At 44.8% G+C, this 22106-nt stretch overlaps 1 protein-coding gene across 1 annotated transcript; it reads left to right on the top strand.

The window, feature by feature from the left end:
* Nucleotides 1-6079: 6079 nt before the first annotated feature.
* LOC135990387 (histamine N-methyltransferase-like) lies at nt 6080-21165 on the top strand. Its single transcript, XM_065638033.1, has 7 exons — nt 6080-6116; nt 9019-9215; nt 10123-10175; nt 13057-13164; nt 16823-16953; nt 17512-17605; nt 20733-21165. The coding sequence occupies exons 2-7, from the start codon at nt 9079-9081 to the stop codon at nt 21086-21088; spliced, it is 879 nt and encodes a 292-aa protein (XP_065494105.1). The 5' UTR covers nt 6080-6116; nt 9019-9078; the 3' UTR covers nt 21089-21165.
* Nucleotides 21166-22106: the final 941 nt, after the last annotated feature.

The raw sequence follows: 22106 nt of genomic DNA on the forward strand, positions 1-22106 counted from the left end.
CTGACATCAATAACCTGAGCCAGGCCTTTGCAGAGTCCTTCACGCTTCTCCAGCACAGAAACTAGTTTCTTGGCACAGATTGAAGTCCCAAGGAAAAAATGAACTGGATACTGCTCAGAGGCTCTTGTGTCTGGTCCGTCGCTGCCTCATGGCTTTGCAGGACGAGAGCTGTTCACTCTGGGTCATTTCTGGCAGCATCACTTTCTACCAGCCCTTTCTGGTAAGGGGTACCAGTCGGTGAAGTTGTTCACCATCCTTTACCATCTCCAAACCCAAACACAATAATGAAATCCCTTGCCAGCATTTTTTGGAACTTGAATTTCTTTCTGAGATAAATTGAATTAAGAATTTCAGTTTCGAATTACTGAAATACTCGAAATATTTTTTTTTTTCAGTCTGGGAATAGAGCACTGATTTGTTTCACTAATTACAAGCCAGAAGTTTGGAGTGGTGCATAATGAGATATTTCAAAACCAATCTTTGATTCAATTAACTTCGGGGGGAGTGAAAAAGCAAAATTATTTTAACAAATGCAAACATTTATAAAAATTATAGTCCGTTCCTCAGAAGTACTTGGGAAGATAAAGCACCATGTTTGTTGAATAAGTAGTTCTCAGCAGCCAGGTTCGGGTTCAGCCTGTTGCAGTCGCTCAGTGTATTATGATGACAAAAATGAAAGTACAGTCAGGTGTTAGTTAATTTTTGCTGGTTTAAAGGAGGGAAGTGCATGCGGGGATGAACCAGTTGTGGTGTTTTGAGGCTGGCCATGCTGGAGAGGGGCTGGGGAGCTGCATCCCTGTTGCAAAGAGCCATGGCAGCCCAAAATGTGAAAGGCTCAGTTTTAAGGTGATGATGCCTATGCTGGGTCTGATGAGGAAGAGCAAAACCTCACCCAAATCGGATGGGGAATTCTTGGGGTGCAGCCCTGGGGAGTGCATCCCAGCCGCCCGGGGCTGCTGTACCTGCCAACCCCCCCAAAAGCCGTGGTGAGGATGGGGGCTGTGCAAATATGGACCCCTCCAGGCGGGGCAGAGACACCCCGTGCTGCAGCCCCCCAGACACCCCGCTTTGTGAGGGCTGCAGCTCATGAGCTGCAGGAGGGAGGCGGCAGCCGTGGCCTTGCGTCTGTCCCCTCTCCCCTATCAAAGGGATGTCTGCACCCGGGGCCGTGTATATGTGCATGCAAAGCTTTGGAAATTTCCATTTTAATAAAAGCAACCTTGGAGGAGCATGAGCAATAACCTATCTGCTCTTTGGCACTGACAGTTCGGTTGTCCTGTAAAATGAGATTTTGCTACCCCAGTGCAGCGATCTTGTTATCAACTCCAGCTTACATTGGCGTGCTTTATTAGAAGACAGCAGAAATAAGTCTTTAGACATTAAGCGACGTCTAGCTTCTGCTTTTATCGGGCTGGCAGAGTGTGATTAAATCAGATCCAGAGGTAAGCCAAGTAAACTCCTGCGTCTCTGGACTCAGATATTGGGTCCATCTACAGATGCTTTGAATTCTGGTGACAGGATAGAAATTAGGTGTTTCCTGGGCAGCCTTTCCAACTCCTGCTGCCTCTTGAAAATCCAGTTTACAATATCTGACCTATGTACTTTTGACTCTTGGGTTTTATTAAGGCAGGGGGGATGTTACACATGGATCCATCCTCTGCCTGTTCCCAAGCTCAGCTTTGCTCAGCTGTGACTCCAGGCTTTGGCCCCTGCTCCAAAGTGATGGATCTGCACCCAAGCGACAGGCGCTACAGCCATGCACGCAACCGACGGGCTATTTTGGCACTCCTGTCCCTTCCAAGATAAATTTAGCATTACACAGCTTTATGCTTGTAATCACCTGTCTTCACATGTAACCACCAGCCAGTCCCAATGCCCTGTCTGTGCCCATCTGTTTTGTTAATTTAGGTAGCACTTTTCATCTCTGAAGGTATCAATTGATTAAGCAGTTATCACAGCTCCTCTAAATCTTCAGTGGATATTTCAGTGCTGCTATTCCATTCCCACTTCTGCCATGGGACCAATGAGGCTGTTGGAGCTTGTGGATTAGCACAACCTATGGGAAATAGAATCATAGAATCATTTTGGTTGGAAGAGACCATTGAGATCATTGAGTCCAACCATATCCTAAGTCTGGCACTAAACCATGTCCTTAAGAGCCTCATCTGTACGTCTTTTAAACCCCTCCAGGGATGGTAACTCCACCACTGCCCTGGGCAGCCTGTTCCAGTGTTTTCACAAGCCTTTCCATGAAAATGTGGTCTACCTTGACTTCAGCAAAGCATTTGACACCGTCTCCCACAGCATCCTCACAGCCAAACTGAGGAACTGTGGTCTGGATGATTGGGTAGTGATGTGGACCGCAAACTGGCTGAAGGAGAGATGCCAGAGCGTCGTGGTCAATGGGACGGAGTCTGGTTGGAGGCCTGTATCTAGTGGAGTGCCTCAAGGTTTGGTACTGGGACCAGTACTATTCAATATATTCATTAATGGCTTGGATGAGGGAATTGAGTGTACCATCAGCAAGTTTGCTGATGACACCAAGCTGGAGGAGTGGCTGACACGCCAGAAGGCTGTGCTGCCATCCAGCGAGATCTGGACAGGCTGGAGAGTTGGGCGGGGAAAAACTTAATGAAATATAACAACGGAAAGTGCAGAGTCTTATATCTGGGCAGGAACAACCCCAGGTTCCAGTATAGGTTGGGGAATGACCTATTAGAGAGCAGTGTAGGGGAAAGGGACCTGGGGGTCCTGGGGACAGCAGGATGACCATGAGCCAGCACTGGGCCCTTGTGGCCAAGAAGGCCAATGGTATTGGGGTGTATTAGAAGGGGGGTGGTTAGCAGGTCGAGAGAGGTTCTCCTTCCCCTCTACTCTGCCCTGGTGAGACCACATCTGGAATATTGTGTCCAGTTCTGGGCCCCTCAGTTCCAGAAGGACAGGGAACTGCTGGAGAGAGTCCAGCGCAGGGCAACGAAGATGCTGAAGGGAGTGGAGCATCTCCCGTGGGAGGAAAGGCTGAGGAGCTGGGGCTCTTGAGCTTGGAGAAGAGGAGACTGAGGGGTGACCTCATTAATGGTTATAAATATGTAACGGGTGAATGTCCCGAGGATGGAGCCAGGCTCTTCTCGGTGACAACCAATGCTAAGACAAGGGGTAGTGGGTGCAAACCGGAACACAAGAGGTTCCACTTAAATATGAGAAGAAACTTCTTCTCAGTGAGGGTGCCAGAGCCTGGCCCAGGCTGCCCAGGGAGGTTGTGGAGTCTCCTTCTCTGCAGACATTCCAACCCGCCTGGACACCTTCCTGTGTAACCTCATCTGGGTGTTCCTGCTCCGGCGAGGGGATTGGACTGGATGAGCTTTTAAGGGCCCTTCCAGTCCCTGACATTGTGTGATTCTGTGATAATCCTGCTGCTTGGCCACCCCAGGAGCATGTGGCAGGACATGTCACCTGCACCTCCTCCTTCAGTGAGGGCTGGCTCCCAGTATTGCCCCCAGCACTGCTGGGAGAAGAAATTATAATGATTCATTTGGACCAGGACTGTAACATTCAAAGTCTTTCTCCTCCCTCCCAGAGTACAAATTTTCAGCCCAAACCCAGGCAGATGTGTTCCAGAGAAGGAAATAATGTGCAGATGTGGACTGTTCCCAGCTCGTGCCTTGCTTAAGGGTCCAGTCACAACCAGTCAGGTCTTTGCAAGGTTTCTGCGTGAACTCGTTTTACTCACAATTTGTATTTTAATATTATACCACGTCACTGTTCGCCAAGTATCTACAGAATTGCGAGTTGTCCCCTGAGTTGTCATGACAGGCATATAGATGAGGTTCTTCAGGACATGGTTTAGTGCCAGAGTTAGGTTATGGTTTGACTTGATCTTAGCAGTCTCTTCCAACCAAAATGATTCTGTGATTCTATGGCAGAGATGTTTAGTGCACAATAGCTGTTATTTCCCGAATATTGATGCCCTCAAGGCTTGTGGGATCTCCTTGCAACAACTCAACCTCTTGCCATTTAGGACAGTCCTGTACATAGGAGGACGCATGGCAAAATGGCACAGTGAGGTGATTTTTCTTTCCTAAATACTGATGTTAAGCAGCGTAAAACCACATTATTAAACAAAACCATAGGTCTCTCTGAAGGCTCCGTGACCAGCTTCTCTGCAGGATTTCATTTTGCAGAGTGATGCCAGCCACATCCTGGCTCCTGCCCTTCTCTGCTGGCTCGTAGCCCTGGGCTCAGCACAGCCCTGCCCTGGGCACGGGGCTGCAGCACGTCACACACACACCTTTGGCAAGAGACGGTGCTGGGGCAAGGAAAGGAAGGTCTGGGCAATGGTGCAACACCCCTCCTACCAAATTACCCTGTGCCACGTCAAACTGAAATGGCTGAAATTTGGCTTAAAGCTCACAAAATGTGTCTCCGGGGGAAATTAAAGAAGGAAATCAACAACGACATCTTTTATTTTCATAAAGCACTTCAAAGCACCAGATGCATGTAATTTTTATTTTTGGCTCTCTAAACTTAGACTTTCCTATTAAATGGCAACTGGCACTTGGAAAACTCATTTTTAGTGGATTGCAGAGGGAGAAAAGCATGGGCCAGATGCACTGAGTTTATTTTCTTTTGACCAACTTGCATAACTCTAGTGCTGCCAATTAATGCAGATTTCCAGGACTGCAAAGATGACCAGGAAAACACCACTGACCTTGCTGTTCAGCTGTGTTTGAACTGTGCTGCTTATCACCGGTATGGAGCCAGCACGGAGCTTTGCACGGCATTGCACGGCTGCCGCGGCAGCAGGGTTTGCACCCACAGCCGGTGCTGCAAAATGAGCATTTGCTGGGACTCTGCAAGCCGAGAGACTCTGGCTCGGTTTGTGGCTGGCTGACAGAGTAGCTGCGGTTTCGTCTTCCTTAAAATGCCGCTTGCAAATAAAGTCCTGATCACCGATTTGAAACGGCAAAACAGTTGTGGGGCTGCTGGTCCCTCCTGTGTGGCCTTGGCACCCCTCTTTGCCAAGGGACCAGCAGAAGGTACCAAAACACCGTGGCCCCACAGCTCTTGGCTCAGTCCTTCCCTCCGAGTGGTTTGGAAATGGTGCTGTGTAAAGAGAGAAAAAAATGCAGTGGGTGTTGCCTTCCCACACAGTCATCGTTCTAGCTCAATAGTTTTAACTATTGATTTGAAATCTTTATGTCAGTAAACTTTCAGCTACATGTTGAACTACAGTTATTCTTCCTGTAACTGTGCCTTTGAAAGCGTGATTATTAATATTACTAGTGTTATTTTACATGAATTTTGCAATGTGAACAGTTCATTTCTCCATGAATTGTTCATTTGTCCAACTAAGTCCAGAAGGAAAACTTCTCATTTAAATTCAAAAATATTCCCTCTCACTAAACATGATGGAACAATAACTAATTTAAGGCACACAGACGGCAAATATTTTACTAGTGCTCTGAACACCAGAACTCGGCATGATAGCAGACACGGGTCAGTGCTTTTTTTCCACGCTTGTGTTCCCTGGGTTAAAACTGCTTCTAACAGGGCTGTGGAGGGTGCACACGACTTGGAAAATGCTTCCGATTGCTTAAGCCCTGGAAAGTAAGGGATAAGCAAAATCTCAGCTGCTGGCAAGAAAATGAAATAAAAAGCAAAGTAATCTATACCAGTAGGCTTCTATAGGGAAACTAAATGATACTGTACATTGCCGTATGCCACACACTGAGATAATTATTTCCAATTTGTCAAGAGTTGCATTTATTATATACCGGTGGCAGGGCTTTATTTTTCATCCGGGCTCTAATTAACACCTGACCAGAGCTCTGTGTCTAAACACTCCCAGGGGCTTGGTGGCCATGCCAGATGTGTCCTTGGGGACAGCAGGTAGGACCGCACAGAGGCTGGACATGGCGGGCAGGGTTTAAGCTGTCCCTTCAGCCTCTGCAGGCAGCTGGTTGTGATGTCTCCTACTCCGTTCCCAGGCAGCAAAACCTCCTCTGTGCTGCCACATCGCAGCCCCGGGGGTGGGACGGCAGCAGGAGGTGTCTGGCCAGGATCGCGTCCCGAGCATCGTCAGCCGTGGGAGCTCGGGAGGCACAGACCGCTCGCACGTAAGTAAGGGGGTTAACAAATTGCATTGAACTCTGCAATCTCCCTGCTTTGCTGGCGTTCAGCGACAAGACATAATCCTGTGCTAACAAGCTCCTGCTGCAAATAGTTTACAGCTGGGGGCACGCTCACTTTGTTTTCTGGCTTCACAGGGAAGGTTTAAAGGGGTTTACGGTGAGTTTAAAGCAGGCTTAAGTCTGCTGGCGCAGGCGCAAACCAGGGGTGGATCAAGCAACTGCAGAGTAAACACAGAGTACATTTTCAAGACTCCTCAATCCTTTTAGAGAGCTACGTATGAATTTGGATTATCACTGAAGGAAACATGCCCAAGTGAACATTATTATCCAAAAGTTTCTATCAATCAGCCTGATTCAGAAAAAATGCTTCTCTTCCTTCTCTTTACTCTTTTTTAAAATTAACTGGCCACAATTCAAACTGCAAAACACATAATGGAATAAATGGGGCAAATTCAAACAGCCAAAAGCGTAATGAAATAAATGAGACAAATTCCTTGAACTGCACCTAACACAAAAATGAATCTCAGCTGCTCATTAGAGACTGACGAGCAGGGGATGTCAGCAAATTAAATCAGGGGAAGTAGAGGGAGACATAGAAAAAAGGTCAATTATTTGAATCTCCTCTTATTAACTGCAAAATATTTTTTTCAAGATTGAAGGTAGTAAAGTATGTTAGTGGCAAATGGCTCTTCATGCACTTTAAAAAGTGAGGAGTAGGGTAGAGCACAGGAATGGGTAAACAAGGAATGTACCACTATTTTTGGGGTGGGTTAGCAGTAATTCTCACCTGATGCACATCCAGGTGTTTGCTTTCGTACGTTCTCTGCAAAAATTTATACTTGTTTTCCCCAGGTTAATACATATTTTTCTGGGGATGTGAGTGTCCCCATGCCACTCTGAGCAGCCCCCATGGGCATCCAAGAACCCAGCAAAGTTTTTAAAGCTCTCCCATCTACTTGTTACCAGGCCCTTTTCATCATCATTGTAGTTTAACATACTTGGTTTTGCTGTTTTTTCCCCTGAAAGCATCCTTGCTGTCTGTGGCCCTAAGGCACAAACTGGAAGCCAGGTCTGCCTGACAGTGGTGTGGGTGGAAAATCACACCTTGGGTCCCGCTCCAGAGGTTGCTGCTGGACTTTGGGACTGCCTCAAGGACAGCAATTAACAGGTGTTGCTAATTGGCCTAACAACTCCCGGAGCAGCACATGCTGGAAGAGGTGCATCACCACCAACCTTCACCATGCATCCTCCTGTGGGAACCTTTGGGATGTGTGGAGATGTGGCCCATGGGATGCAAAACCAAAACATGTCGCGACCTGGATATTATTTTTGGCATGAACAGCAAAGGATGGTGGGCAAAGCCAAGCAGCTCATGTTATCATGGCAAAAAGGGGCAGGAGAAGAAGGAGGAGCTGGGGAACTGCAGCTTCTCAGCACGATGCTGTCCCTAGAAATCATCCTTTGAAAAGGAGTGAGCACCAGAAAGAGAATTAGGGGATGGCAACATGGAGATGTCAGGTAGAAATTGTGCCAAGCCCATCTTTCTGCTGGTGCTGCAACTGTTCCAGCGTACAGGGGACAAGGAGGCTTTAGGGTTGACACCATCTTGTGTGACATTCTCCTAAGCAAGCAAGGAAGATGTGGCCTTGATGAGACAGCTATTGGGTGGCTGGAAGACTGTTTGCACAGTTAGTCAGAAAAGTTATCAGCAGTTCACTGCCAGAAAGGGAGGTCATGACAAGTAGGAACCTGAAGCTGATACTCTTTTGGGTTTCTGTTCATGATTTGAGGGAGGGATGAAGCTGTTGTTATTCCATGTGCAGCTGGGAGGGACTGGGAGCACCGCAGAGGACAGAATTAGAATTGCAAGGGACAAGAGAAGTGTGGAAGAAGCCCATGGTTTGTATTTCAGTGGTCACACTGGTGAGCGAAGGGAAAGTATGTGCAGTCTCAGTGGGGCGAGGGAAGCCGTCCCAGATGTGCTGGCAGCTGGGGGACATCAGCAGGTGGGAAGTTTCACCCTCAGCTGCTGCACTTCAACAACAAGAGGGCTTGGCTGGAGACAGTCCAAAGAGAGCGATAAAAACAACAAGACGTGGCTGGGACATAACGTCTGCGAGAAAGTCAGACTGAATGTAAGAAATGTAGTGTGGTCCTTAAGCCCAGAGACCCACGAGAAGGAAGGGGACCTCTTTCTCCTTTTTAGGACAAGACATGACAGACTTAAACTGTGGTTTAGGAGGGGATGAATGCATCTTTGTGCATTTTTCAAGGTACAGCACAACATTTCCCAGCAGCACACTCTGCCACACCACTCCCAACTGTGTAAGCTGGGTTTAGCACAACATCCATTCCAGTAACTCTCGTGGCTTTTGTGAATTAACTACTTAGCCCATGGGAATCATACCATTATCTTCAGAGGAACTAGAAAAATAAAGAGTGCATTTATACGGTTTTTATTGTTTTCACCCCACCATCAGCATTCTCTTAAAGAACATCAAAAGCTTAAAAAAACAGAGACATCTGCCAGCATCTCTGGAGATGCGTGTTGCACTTTTTTCTAACCCAGACCAAGTCTTTGGAGCCTCTCCATGCCTTCAAGAAATAGGGGAATTTTTCTTTTATTTAAGAACTGTCTAAAGACCCTTTTACTGGGTTTTAACAGAGCCCTGTGCCAGCAGAGTTAAAAAATGCTGGCATTTTCTCTGTGCAAATTAAAGATGATATGTCACCCTTCGCTGCTCAAACCTGATTTGCAGCTTCTATCGCGAAATTGCATAATACTTTTCAAAGTGCTCTAAGGTGCAGTAGCAGGGTCAAGCACAAGGAGCAAAGTCCGTGTACGTGCTTGTTTTTCCCTCTCCGCTGTTTGTTGCTCATTCTCTAGGTCTGAAATAAGAGCCTCAGGGAGCAACCTGTCCCCTCCTGCAGCCTTTTGACCGCCAGCATGGCATCGCCCATGAGGAGCTTGGTCACCAACCCCGCCAGATACCTCCAGTCTTTCCGCCTCTTCCTCGCAAATTCGACGGAGCACCAGTGCATGCGGGAGTTCATGGAGAGGCAGCTGCCAGCGGTGATCGCCAGGTAACAGGGAGGTGGCCACATGGAGCTGAAGGACAGCCTGGTGGCACCGTCCTGCAGTGGGGACGGGCTCAGGGGCTGCCTGCGAGAGGCAGATTGCTGTTCCCTGCCGGCCGCCCCGTCCGTAGGTGTCTGATAGGGCTTGGCTGCAGATTTCATTTATATACGCCGCTGAACAGCTTTGGGACAGAGCCTGCCTCGCAGGGAGGAGATAAGGCTGAGTTGTTTCCTGGCGTGCTTACCCCACATCAGCTCTAAAATGCAGTAACAGATATTACATTTCAACATTCAAGTTGATTGAAAGTATCTTTTTAAATGCAATCTTTTCAGGTAACATTTAGGCTGTCTCTAGTTTGTGTAAATAATGCTCCTGCTTTGCCTACCGGTGCGAGTTTTTTGCTGGACTCCTGGCTTTGCAGGCTGGCTCAGACAGCTGGGGACAAATCCTGGTTCTAGGGAGACCCTTCTCCCAGCCCAGGGCTTTATGACTCTGCCAAAGCCTCGCTAAGGGATTTTAATCACATGACACTCTCCCTTCTTCCTCCCCATTTTGCAAAATGTAAAACTTCTACAAATAATATTTAAGCTGCTGGTCTAGACTCAGGGAAGTCTCTAGTCCTTGAAGCACAGACATGGAGAAGGCACGTACTTGCTGCTGCTTGTATGCACTTGTAATAAAAACAGAAGTCCTCTACAAATTGCCAAAATTCCTGGAAATCAGGAATCCCCAACAAGCAGAGTTCTGAATCTGATCCCTCCTGCCAGCTTGCAGGCATGCCTGTACACGTACACATTGCATTTGATTTTGTCCTACAGATTTTAGTCCTCATGGGGTCTCAGGTGCTTAACAAAATGGATGTAACCCTCTCTACTAGGCAGCTTTCCCAAAATGTTGATTAATATTTTTCAGTATTGGAAACGAGAAGCCTACAATCAATATTCTAAGTGTTGGTGGTGGAGCAGGTATGCTATAGACTTCAGTATTGCTTTTACCTTTTTTTTGAAGAATAGATTACATTTACGAAAAGGAGCAGAGCAGGAAATAAGACTTTTCTTGAAAACTCAGTGCCAGGGGACAGATGGCATTAGCTGGTGTGTGGCCACACACCTAAAACCAGCTCGTGCCTCCCCAGCCTGATTCTTGCATGTCCTCCTTGAAAAACCTCCCTGTGCATCATCGCTCCTCAAGGCCCGAGAAAGGCTTGAACTGGCCCATAGTGTTTCTTTGCAAAAAAGAAGTGCCATGATGCTTATATTCCTCAGAATATTTAATTTTTACTTACATTGCAATTATTTTACTCTGTAGCTATTTACTGGTGTGGTAACTCCCCAGCAGTGCTGCCTCCTGCCTGGCTGTGTGACAGCCTCGGCTGATCTCTGTCCTGTCTGTATGTCCTTGCTGACCACCGTCAATGCACAAGCCCCTCCTGGAGCTCCTGCCACCCGAAACATTGGAGCTGAACATAAGGTCCAGAGAAATCACAAGAAATAAGTCTCCTATCTGAGGTTCACTGGGTAGAAAAACAAGACCAGTAACAACAAGTGGCACCTCATTAAATTCTTGCTGAAGTTCCCTCATCATTAAAGCCTATGTTTTCTAATTCTGCTCTGCCCATTAAGTCATCAAACTTGAATTTTATAAGAATGGTTAATTTAGTTTAAATGCTTTAGTCATACCATCTCGAAGGACTAATCTCACCTTTGTCAATCTCTCCTAATAAGTAAAAATAATTGTATGTAAATGATGGGCATTAGTTATGAAACAGACAGTGTGACAGAGTAGGAACATTGCTCTCCAAACAAGCGAAACCATTCTTCTGCCCCCAAAAATGTTGTTTTTAACAGGAAGACTTTTCTTAGTGAGGTATGTAACTTCCTAACCAGGGACTTAGCATGATGGATATTCAGTTTCATGATGGAAAAAAAACCCCTACACCACCAAAACCCTGCTCCTCCTGGGCCCTTAGGAGGTCAGGAGGCAGCAAATCCCCGCATCCCCCAGCCAACCCTGCCGATGTGGGAGGGCAGGGATGGAACTGCTGCCCCAGCCCATCTGCCCTGGCCTCCCAGGGAAGGAAAACATTCCATTTCCACTTTTCCACCTCGAGAGACAAGCAAACCATTTAATGTAGCATCATTTCCCATTACACTCACCCATTGACAGCGCCTGCCTTTGCCCGCAGCCTCTGCCTTATTAAGTTCACACTCCAGCACGCAGCACTCTGTACCTTTAAAAACCATAAAAGCCATCAATGCTGCTATAAAGTAGCAACTGTGCTATAAACTATCCCGTTACGTAAAATGTTTAATTAGAAACTTAATGGTGAACATAGTGGTAGCCTTTAAAAGGTAATTGTGTTGGAGAGTTTAAATAATTTGGATAGCCTAATTGCCAAATTGTTGATAATGCAAGCTGCCACAGATCTGACTGTAAAATGCCTCAGGACACTTGTTTGCATATAAAAGAGCTAACTGAAGTCAATTAAGGCTGTGGATTAAATTATGAATCAAAAGGGTGTTTTTTTAATGGTTAAAAACAATACATGGGTGGTTTGGCCACAGAAGGGTGGAATATATTATATATTAACTTATCTGCATATGGGAACACAAAATTCTTTTTTTAACCAGGACTTGCACAGCCTTTTCAAAGGGCTAATCAATTTTACAGAAAGTTGGTAATGCAACCAAAAATCAAAAATATTGCAGTAGTTCATTTAAAATTCTGTGTTCACAGATTTTACCACATCAGCCTGCAGATGACTGACTTTGCTCTGATTTTTCACCAAAATACAGTGTTTGCGGTGATAGCAAAGATACAGCTATTTCTGCTCCTTCAGAAATTCAGTTTTCCTCCCTCTAGGAATATGCTTGCACAGATGCCATGTAAATTTTGGTGTTACTAGTTGTTCTAAGAAAGACATGTAAGTCTGAAAACATTTAACTCTTCCTCACTTAATTTACTCTTCTATTATTTTTTCCACCTAAAATTCATTCAAGCACAATAAGCAGAAGTGAGCCCTAAGAAACCTAAGCAAACCAGGGTGATGTTGTCCCTGTCCCTGTGCCTCTGTCAGGAGCATTTTCTCCCTGAGCTTTCTATATTGTGGATGAGGAAAGGTGGCCAAGAGCAATGGCAGCTCTTTCTAAATTTTGAAATGTTGGATCTGTTGGTACTACCATTGGTAAAATAATTGCAGCTAGTCTGAACAGTGTCCAGAGAGATCTATTTCTCACAAAGTACAGTCAGCTCTGGAGCGTTCTGTAAACAGATGAACATAAGTTGTATGTGCATTACTCATCCTGCTTATGGAAAATGTCACGGGACTCTGAAGACAAACAGACAGGAATGCTGTTTCTGATTCCAGCGTAAACATACATTCTGTTCTCCCTCACCCACGTGACCTGGTACCCAGTGAGACGCTTGGCTAAAAATGCTCTTACTGACTCCAAAGAAATTCTGCCAGGTTGGCTGGTGGCTTGAGACCATCAGACCTGGGACCATCAGGGTCATTTAGGATCTTCCCTGGGAGGTTAGATCATGTTCAGAAAATACGAGGTCAAGCCACAGGCGCGACTGTGTCTGGTTTTCCCTTGGCACTGGTGGTGGCAGAGAGGAGGAATGAAGATAGTTGGGACTGATATTTAATTTTTTCTCAAATCCTAAAGCTAAACTCTCAGTGGCAATCTGCTGAGAATACAAAGCAGCTACATGTACCTGCGTGGTACATTTTCCATAAGTGAATGGCAGGCATCAGTCTTCAAAACTGGGGACATGATGGTGGTGGAGATAACTTTTACCTGAGCTTTGTTTTCATCTTGTGTTTTATGTTGCCTGCTTCCTTAGGTGAGATTGACCTGCTGATCCTCTCAAAAGTACAAGCCAGTTATCCAGGGGTCACCATCAACAATGATGTGATAGAGCCAAATGCTGACCAAATCTCCAAGTACAAAGGTATTTTTACATTAAATAAATCAAATTTACATTAAGTACGCTAAATGCATTAAGGAGTTGAATGCTGGATGAAACCATATTCAAATGCTTTCTTGTCAAAATGGGCTCTTTAAAAAAGTCATGATTTTATGCTTTTTTGCCATCATTGCTTTTCAACAATGTTCAGTATTTCATTAAAATCTTAGTCTCTCACACTGCAAAGAACTCTGTGTGGCAAACACCTTGGACTAGACAGACTTTAAAAGCTAAGCAAGGTGGGAACTGGTGGGTGATTGTATGGGAATAGAGTAAAAGCTCCACATTTCAGAAAGCTTTTCTCCTTCAGCTTGCACTGAATCAGGATCCTTCCTCAACATCAAAGGGAAAATTTTAGTGTCTCATGGTAATTTTCATGTCTCTTAAAAATAATTTCCAAATAACAAATAGCTAAACCTCACAGTATTGCACTAAATTAGTTACCATACTTTGAATTAGAAAACATGCAAAGGAAAACAAGATGGATAGAAAAGATTTTTACTCCACAGCTTAGAGCTTTGTTTCTTTCCACCAGCCCAAAGGTCTGAGCGATATTCATGAAGGAAAGCCAAGTATTGAATGTTAGCAGGGGTGCTTTGGTCAAACTGCTCTATAAAGGGAGTATTAAATATCAATCCACAGTTTGATTATCACTGGATTAACACCTACCAGGCTTTACCTTAGCAGGTAATTATGGTCTCATATGGAGGTGACACCAGCTCCACCGTTCGGGCTGTGAGCAGCCCCAAGCAGAGGACACCTCACCAGGGAGCGGCTGCTGAGTGGAGGTGGCAGTAATGAATGAATCTCGTCAGCAGTCTGCCTTGTTGGAAATGCTCCAAACCATAGTAAATACTAGGCTGCAAAACCACACTGTAAATCTCCAGCTCTGACTCTAGCTTAAGTCCTTAAAAATGAAGCATTCCCAGTATGAAGCAACTTGTGGAAGTCAAAGGAAAAAAAAAAGTAATAACCCCTTTCTCCCTGCAGTGAGAGAGTTCAGAGTCACTGGGAACACCAAAGTCTCCCAGGAAATACATTATTTTTTTATATCTATCTCTGTATTACATGGACTTGATCTTTGAAAAGATGGTTAGTGCAAAGTCGCAGAAGCTTTTACATTGCTCAAGGCTAAGATGGTGAAGGATGGGCAAAAGAGCATCTGCTTTGTTTACAAGACAGTTTGGGCACTTGCACATTGCATTTCTGTCCTGTCTGGGCCATGGATCATGGGCTATGTGGAACTGGATTTTCTCTGAATCTTCCTAGTGGTCCCACAACCTACCGCCAATTAACTGGCAGCCCTATTCTACTGCAGTGAGTTTCTTTCCAAGAAAAGTTACGGAAAATATAAGACATTGTCCTTATTTTAAGTTTTATGCTAGACTATAAATGAAATATTCATCTGAATTTCTTTCTTTAAACTTTCTTGTTTAGTAATTAATCATGTCCCCAGTAGGTATCATTAATCAGGTTTCTGAGCCTTAAGATTTTCTGGGGAGAACCGGGAACATTATCTGCGCCGCTGAGGATTCAGTTGTTATGTTTTCTGCTTAACCAGATACTTTCTCCTTGGGAAGGAGAAGCCAAGAGAAACTTCATCCTGGGCAGTGCAGTGATGACAAACTGAGGTTTCTCTTAGGCTGCGTTGTACAATGGAGGCTCATCTCAAAGCCCTATGGCCAGGCTGGGGCTTTCCTTCATTCCTGGTCCATGTCCAGGTGAAGTCTCTTGGTGACCACAGTTGGAGTGTTAGTGGCCCCACAACTGAGCTGCATTGCCATTGCCTTCAGGGCACAACTCCAGGCTGTCCAGCTTTGGTGGCACCCACCAAGGGCACACGACCAGCTTCTGACCCAGACAACAATCTGGGTTGAACCCAGGAGAAAATGGAGGAAAACTTTTCAAAGTGGTTAGGGTGATGCATTTTGACTTCAGATGAATCTTTGGGCAGAAACTTCCCATAATCAGAATGAGTTTGCCCTTTCTGAAATTTTGACCTATAAGCCCACCCTGGCAAGCAATTCAGTTTTCTTCCCAATGTCACCTCACAGCAGCCTGTCTAGCAATTGAATTGAACCAGATTGCACCAGATTATTAGTGATGGTGATATGAACTGCTGCTGAATGAAGCCTGAGTTTAAAACAGCAAATTAAATCTGAACTGTAAGTGCTGGGGCCAGTGGTTGATAAATGGAAGCAGAGTAACAGCAGCAGCATCCAAAAGCGGTGGACCCATTTCCAGTCATAAAAGAGACCAGATAAGCATTGATGGAGCATTTCTCATCTGTCTCACGGGGATACGTCCTGATCAGAGCCCAAAAGGAGAAACATTGTGATGAGTGGTGTAAAGGCACTGGTCCTAGCAAATCATGTTGTTTTGAACATGTGTTCTGTAGCTAAGGCTTAGTCTGCCTTTGGGCCATTTAAGTTTTAAATTTATGTTAACTCCAGCGAAGCACAGGAATCACATCGGGGTAGCTTTGCCCTGGAGCCATCCCAAGCACCAGGCAGGAGCGCAGTGAGAAGAGCTCCATATGCCAGCAGATGGACATTAGTATTCCAGCATCCCCTAAATGATGAAATTGTCTCTCAGTTTTGCTCCCATAAAAAAGCAAAGAAATGCAGTGATGAGCCAGACCCTTGGTATAACTTCTTCCTTGAATCCACTTCTTCAGTTTTCTGCTTTCTTCAGTTGCTGAATGTGCATTGTATCGAGGTCTGAATAAATGTCACGTGTCACTCTTTATACTAGTCTTTGCTTTAAAACACTATTATCCCTTTTACCTGAAGCAGTGGGCCGAAACTGTGGACTCTTGAAAAATCATTTGAACATAACAGAAGCCAAATGTCAAGAGATGTGTCCTTGCTCACGGAGAGAAGCTCCTTCCCTCTCCCACCGTCCCCATGACACAGTCCCAGAGCGAGCCATTTGCTTTCTCTGCCCTTGAGCTTTTAATTGTGTTTCTCTCCAAAACAAAACCCCCTTTGATCCATCCTTGAGTTCCTGTGTTTATTTGTTCAGTCTCTGTAAAACCCTTTGCCACGGCCTGGCTTTGGCTCATCCACATAGATTTCATGTGGAATCTGAGTGAAGGTGCCATCAGCTCTTCTCCCATTCAGCATGAAATGTGCTGCTCGTAGCCTTGGGACTGTTTATCCCAGCCAACACAATCATAGAATAGTTTGGGTTGGAAGGGACCTTCAGAGGTCATCTAGTCCATCCCCACTGCAATGAGCAGGGACATCTTCACCCAGATCAGGTTGCTCATGTTTTAATTCAGCTTGAGCTAGTCATGGGGAAGAGTTCCTTTTTTGTTGTTGTTTTGTTGGGGTTTTTTTTGTTTTGGTTTGGTTTTTTTGTTTGTTTGTTTGTTTGTCTTAATCAGGTAAAGATTAGAGGAGCAGAAATAAGGGTGCAAAGAGAAAAGCATCAGAACCGCTTAAGACTTCATCCTGCAAAGACCTTTACAGTCCCCTTCTCACATACAGGCTCAAAGTTCTAAATATTCCACTGCTGTGTTAAACTGGTACCAAAACCTCTATACCTAAACGTGACTTTTGGATATATTAAAGCTCCGAATGGAAATCGGTCCTGTATTTGTAATTGATATAACTCTGTCCTACCTTCTCCTGTATTCCAGAGCGTGTGGCTGAGACATCAAGCCTCAAGAACATAAAGTTTACCTGGCATGAGGAGACATCTTATGAATATGAAAGTCGAATGAATGCAGAAAAGAAGTCGAAAAAATGGGACTTCATTCACATGATCCAGGTAAAAGTCTCTGCAAAGTAAATGTTGTCAAAGACTTGGCTGTTAAAAGTGTGCATGAAGTATGTGACCTCATTATCCACTCCAAGGGGAAGAAAGGCGAGTTTATTTCCCTGTAATTTAAAGTATTTAAGCATAAGTGAACTGCAAAAAAGAAAGATGAGTTACAGCAAAGCAACTTTGAGCACAGTAGTCCTATTAACCAGGCTGTGGGTGGCAGTCAACTAAAAATACATTTTAACTAGAGTTTTCAAAGCTACTTGTCCTCTCTGTGAAATTGCCTTTGTATTTCCAAGTTTACTGAAGCCATTACAAGCCATTTTCACTGCTAAGAAAGGCAAATCTCTTCATCTCAGGTTAATGAATGAACATGAGCTTGGTCCTGGGAGAGCTGGAGAGCAGACAAGGCAGTGACAGCCCTGAGCTTGCCCAGCGTTATGCTAACGTGTCTTGTCATCCTCCTGCTCTTCTCTCAAGCTTGGTTTCTTTTACCTAGTGGTAACAGTTATAATATGCACCAGGACTGCACTGTATCTCTGTAAGCATCTCTGCTCTCTCCAGATGCTGTATTATGTGGAAGACGTCCCAGCGACTATCCGGTATTTCCACAGCCTCCTGGAAGCACAGGGGAAGCTCCTCATTATCCTGGTGTCAGGTGAGAGTTGCTCCTCCAGCACTTCTCAGTTGGGCAAGAGCCGTGAGGATTCGGATTGGATATTAGGAAACATTTCTTCATGGAAAGGGTTCTTCATGGAACAGGCTGTCCAGGGAGGTGGTGGAGTCACCATCCCTGAAGGTGTTTAAAAGACATAGAGATGAGGTTCTTAGGGACGTGGTTTAGTGCTAGACTTAGGTTATGGTTGGACTCGAAGATCTTAAGGGTCTCTTCCAATCAAAATGATTTTATGATTCTATGACCTTTGGGGTTCCTGTGAGTTCAACACAAGCCAGCTAAAAACCAATGCACATTTTTGTTTACAACATGCAAATCATCAATAGAGGTGAACTGGAGGACTAATAAATGGTGTCCACCCATCCATATCCATTGAAATCTGCACGTTGTCTACATCTGTGCAGCTCCATGCTGCAGGCTGTAAAGCCGAAGGCTTTGTGAGCCAGCAAACCCATGCCATGGGCACAAAACATCCTTCTCTCACCCTCTGCCGTTGCCCGTCCAGTGATGGGTGGCAGCAGAGAGCCCCAAAGTGGGCAAGAGGGTCCAGCCCATGGCTCTCATTCGCAAAAAGCTCCTTCAGCCTCTGCTATTTTGTGTAAAAGGCTTTTCAGGCTGGGCACTGCATTGTCTCCCTCCTGGAGACCCACGGCATTAAGCAAACAGCTATGACAGGGCCCGGCTGTGCTGTACAGCGGGGGTTAGAGCACATATGGTTTATTTTATTCTCAAACTGCCCATTTCCTTAATATCATCATTTTGGGTGGAAAACAGCATTCTTTAGGCTGCTTCAGATCTCAAAGAGATTCCCTTGGTCAATCCAGCAGGAAAATGATGGAGCAGAGTAAATGACAACCTTTCAATACCATGAGCAAGGTATTCTAGAGATACTGCAATCCTGGGGTCTAATTTGACTCCAAAAGCCTGTAATTTGCCTCACAAGCTATGGAAACATCTCATAGTTTTGTCAGGGTTGTTAGATTTTTAGCTGTTCAGAAGTTTCAGCTTAATTTTATTGATTTTGGCCGTGTCTGCAAACTGTATTGTGTTTGATGAAGTTCCTTTTTTGTGTTCACAAAGTGTCCACAACAAAGTGGCACTGCTCTGACTTGAATTTATTCAAACTATTTTTATCCAAAATGTTTTTGGTTTAGTGTTTTCAAGCAGTTCACGACAAGAAAACAGTATTTAAAATAACCTGACTTCTGTTCTTGTTCTTCAGCTGAACAAGAATAGATGATAATATCAAGCTATTGATGATTACCTGCATATAGGTAACTGAAACTCTTTTCAGATTTTGCTTAATCTGCCCCTTTGGATATTCAAGAAATGTGAATACAGGGAGCAATATGTGTCTATTCAAAATTAATTTGGTTAAAAATCTGAATTCATGAAAAGTCCTCTCTGGGCCAGGCAACGTGTGTTTTCCGATGGAGCAAAATGGAGAAGAAATTTCTGGGGCCAGCAAGAAAATGGGAGAGTGGAATAGGGCTCAGATTAGCAGAGATAAAAGGGAAGGGAAAACCTTGGGGTAAAGAAGATATAGAGAGCGGAAGGAAGAAGTGTTATGAAAATGAGCACTGAAGCAAAAAGAGGTACTGGAAGAGAAGCAGAACAAAGCTCATTTCAAAAAAATGGAGGTAAAGTCATCTCCAACACAAACACATTAGGATATGTTTATTAAAAACAAGTCTGGGAATAGGATTGATAGGAGAGGGTTTGGTCAGTCGGTGAAGGTTGCAATCCCTCCTGCTCCATCCCTGCCAGGAGAGCAGGCGAGTTGCAAGAGCTATGCGGTGTTATTTTTAACACATTTTAAAAAATCTGTTTACATCGCCTTGAAAACAAAAGTAGTGCCATATGCTGAGCCTATTGAGAGCTATTATAATAATGCTGCGTTCAGGTAGTGTATAATTGCTCGGCTCAGAGATGGCACTGAGTCACACAACACTGACACCAGCAAATTTTCTGCAATTAGTGCTCTGCATTCAATTTCCACCAGGTGAAAGAAAATATTGTAGCCTCTCTTCTAAACACCAAACTGTTTGACTATAAATAACTGTTTGCAGATAAAGCACTTGCAAAACCGACGAGCAACTGGTTTTAGTAGTTATGGAGATTTATAGTCGTAACTCTCAAGAGCTGCTCATTAGGCTCCAAGTTATTTTCATCCCATCCAGTCATTCTGGGTGATCCTTTCATAAATGATTTATAGAAGAAATGTGAAATCACAGATCCAGGGTGAGGGAAAATAAAGATGTGAAGACATATCTGGGGAGTTTTCAGCTTACCCAGCTGGTTTTCTTTATAAAACATCCCTTGAGAAGAGCGGCATGCACAAGAAGCCCGGGCTTGGCATGGGCTCAGTTCTGGAGGTGATAGCAGTGCTACAGGAACCTGTGCCTTCCTCATCCTTCATCTTTGCACACCCAAAACACCCTTCTAGGTACCACTGGGGAAGTCTGCTTGGGGCAAGGGACAGCCCTCTTGTTGCTCATGCCCAGCAGCACATGAGCACGGTGGCAGCGAAGGCTGGAGGCCAGGAGGATGGTGCAGCTACATCCTTGGCTCTGTCCATCCCACTCTCTTCTCCACCACACATCCAGCTACGTGGACAACACGACCAGGGTTTTGCACCCCACATATATCACACAGCAGAGAGATAGTTTCCTGGTAATAAGTGTTTCAGTGGAGCTTATATGTAGCTTGACCATGAAGTATAATAATTAGGTGAAGCAATACAAGAGGATTTCTTTTTCCCTGAAAGATATTGCCTATGTGCACAAAGGAGAGGGGTGCAGTGTGTTGGGAGTAGAAGGAAGGAGGACTGAATGCCCTGAGCTGTTCTGACCTCAGCTGGGGGCTGAGTGGGAGCTGCCAGAGCTCCAGTTCAGGTAACACATCCATCCCCTCCTGCAGCCCTCAGCCCTGAGGCACAGAAGCAAGGGGGCAGCTGTCTCCACCATAGCCCAGAACATACATCCCAGCTCTGGAAAGACCCCACTCACAAGAAGGACAACTGCTAAAAAAACCCCACAGAGAATCAATAATTTCTTCAAATATTATTTTACCTTATTTCTGAGCATCTTTCTGGTGGTTTATCTCACAGAAACAAGTGCCTGGAACCCACTGTGGAAGAAGTATGGGAGCTCCTTCCCTTTAGATGATCTCTGCTCTTATGTTTCCTCTGCTGACATCAAAAGGATACTGGATTCAGCTGGGCTGAAGTACCAGCTCTACGAGCTCCCATCCCACATGGACATAACAAGCTGCTTTGTTGAAGGGAACGAGGATGGGGAGTTGTTGCTGGATTTCCTGACAGAAACTTGTGAGTTTTCTAAAACTGCTCCTCCTGAATTAAAGCGTCAAGTAATGGAAGAGTTAAAAAAGCCTGAATGCAGTGAAAAAAAAGATGGGAAGGTGCTTTTTAATAACAATCTGAGTGTGATAGTGATTGAGCCATGAGTGAACTGCTTCTTGCTTCTTGATCCAAAGCAAATAGTCAGCTACAAGTTGTTAACAGCTGAAACATGTTTTTATACTTTATAAATGCCTTGGTTTACTTCTGTATTGATATATAATTTTTGGAGCCTGCTAAGAAATCAGTATTAGTATCTTTTTGTAAGTGAGCCTTAATACGCAATTAATTCTGCATTAATCTATGAATGTGTAACTCATTAAGCAGTTAACTGTGCTTTATCATGTGGATGTTGTATAAACAGATGTAACTTGGACTATCAATGCAAACACTGCAAAAACCTGACCATTTTCTAAGAAATAATCAAGAACTATATGTGGTTTCATCATCTTAATTTAAAAACTCTCTACAGACCAAATAAGCAAATTACAGCTGCTTAATGCAGCTGGCAAGAGTGGAGGCTCAGAATGACTGAGTGGCTGCTCAATGGGATTTCTTGAGCTTGCTGTGACTTCAAGATCCCACACTTCCAGTTATCGTGAGAGTGGCCTCACACCTTCTGCATGTGCAATGGTCCTGCCTCTGCAGCCATCTCCCTTTAATGGCACTGCTCCCCTTTTCCTGTGTTTTTACTCAATTTTTATGATATTGCATCTGCAGAGCAATTTGTGGAGCAGGTCCATACTGGCATTGCAAGAGCAAAGTGATTGAAGATGGTTGAGGCACAGCAGTGTTAACAACCACCCTGGAGAGGTGGAATTCCCTAGTGAGCCCTGGTGCAAAGCCTTTCTTAGGAACCAGCTCCTGCTTTCTGATGTTGTTAGTTAACTTTTTGATGTTGGTATTAATACTTAACTGCACAAACCTCCTGGCTGCAGCCTTTCGCTAGCCTGGCAGTAAGGGCAATGCATGGCTTGTGAGCTTTGTAATGGCAAAGATGGAAAAATAAACTCTGATGCCAAACTGACAGGTTTCACTGGGATCTGTTTCATTTTCAATGGAGTCATGTCAGGTAAATCTGTCCAAAATACAGTATAGGATGTTCAGCAAGAAGGTGCTTCACCT

This window comes from Caloenas nicobarica, chromosome 6, assembly GCF_036013445.1.
Source record: "Caloenas nicobarica isolate bCalNic1 chromosome 6, bCalNic1.hap1, whole genome shotgun sequence".
Lineage (NCBI taxonomy): Eukaryota > Metazoa > Chordata > Aves > Columbiformes > Columbidae > Caloenas > Caloenas nicobarica.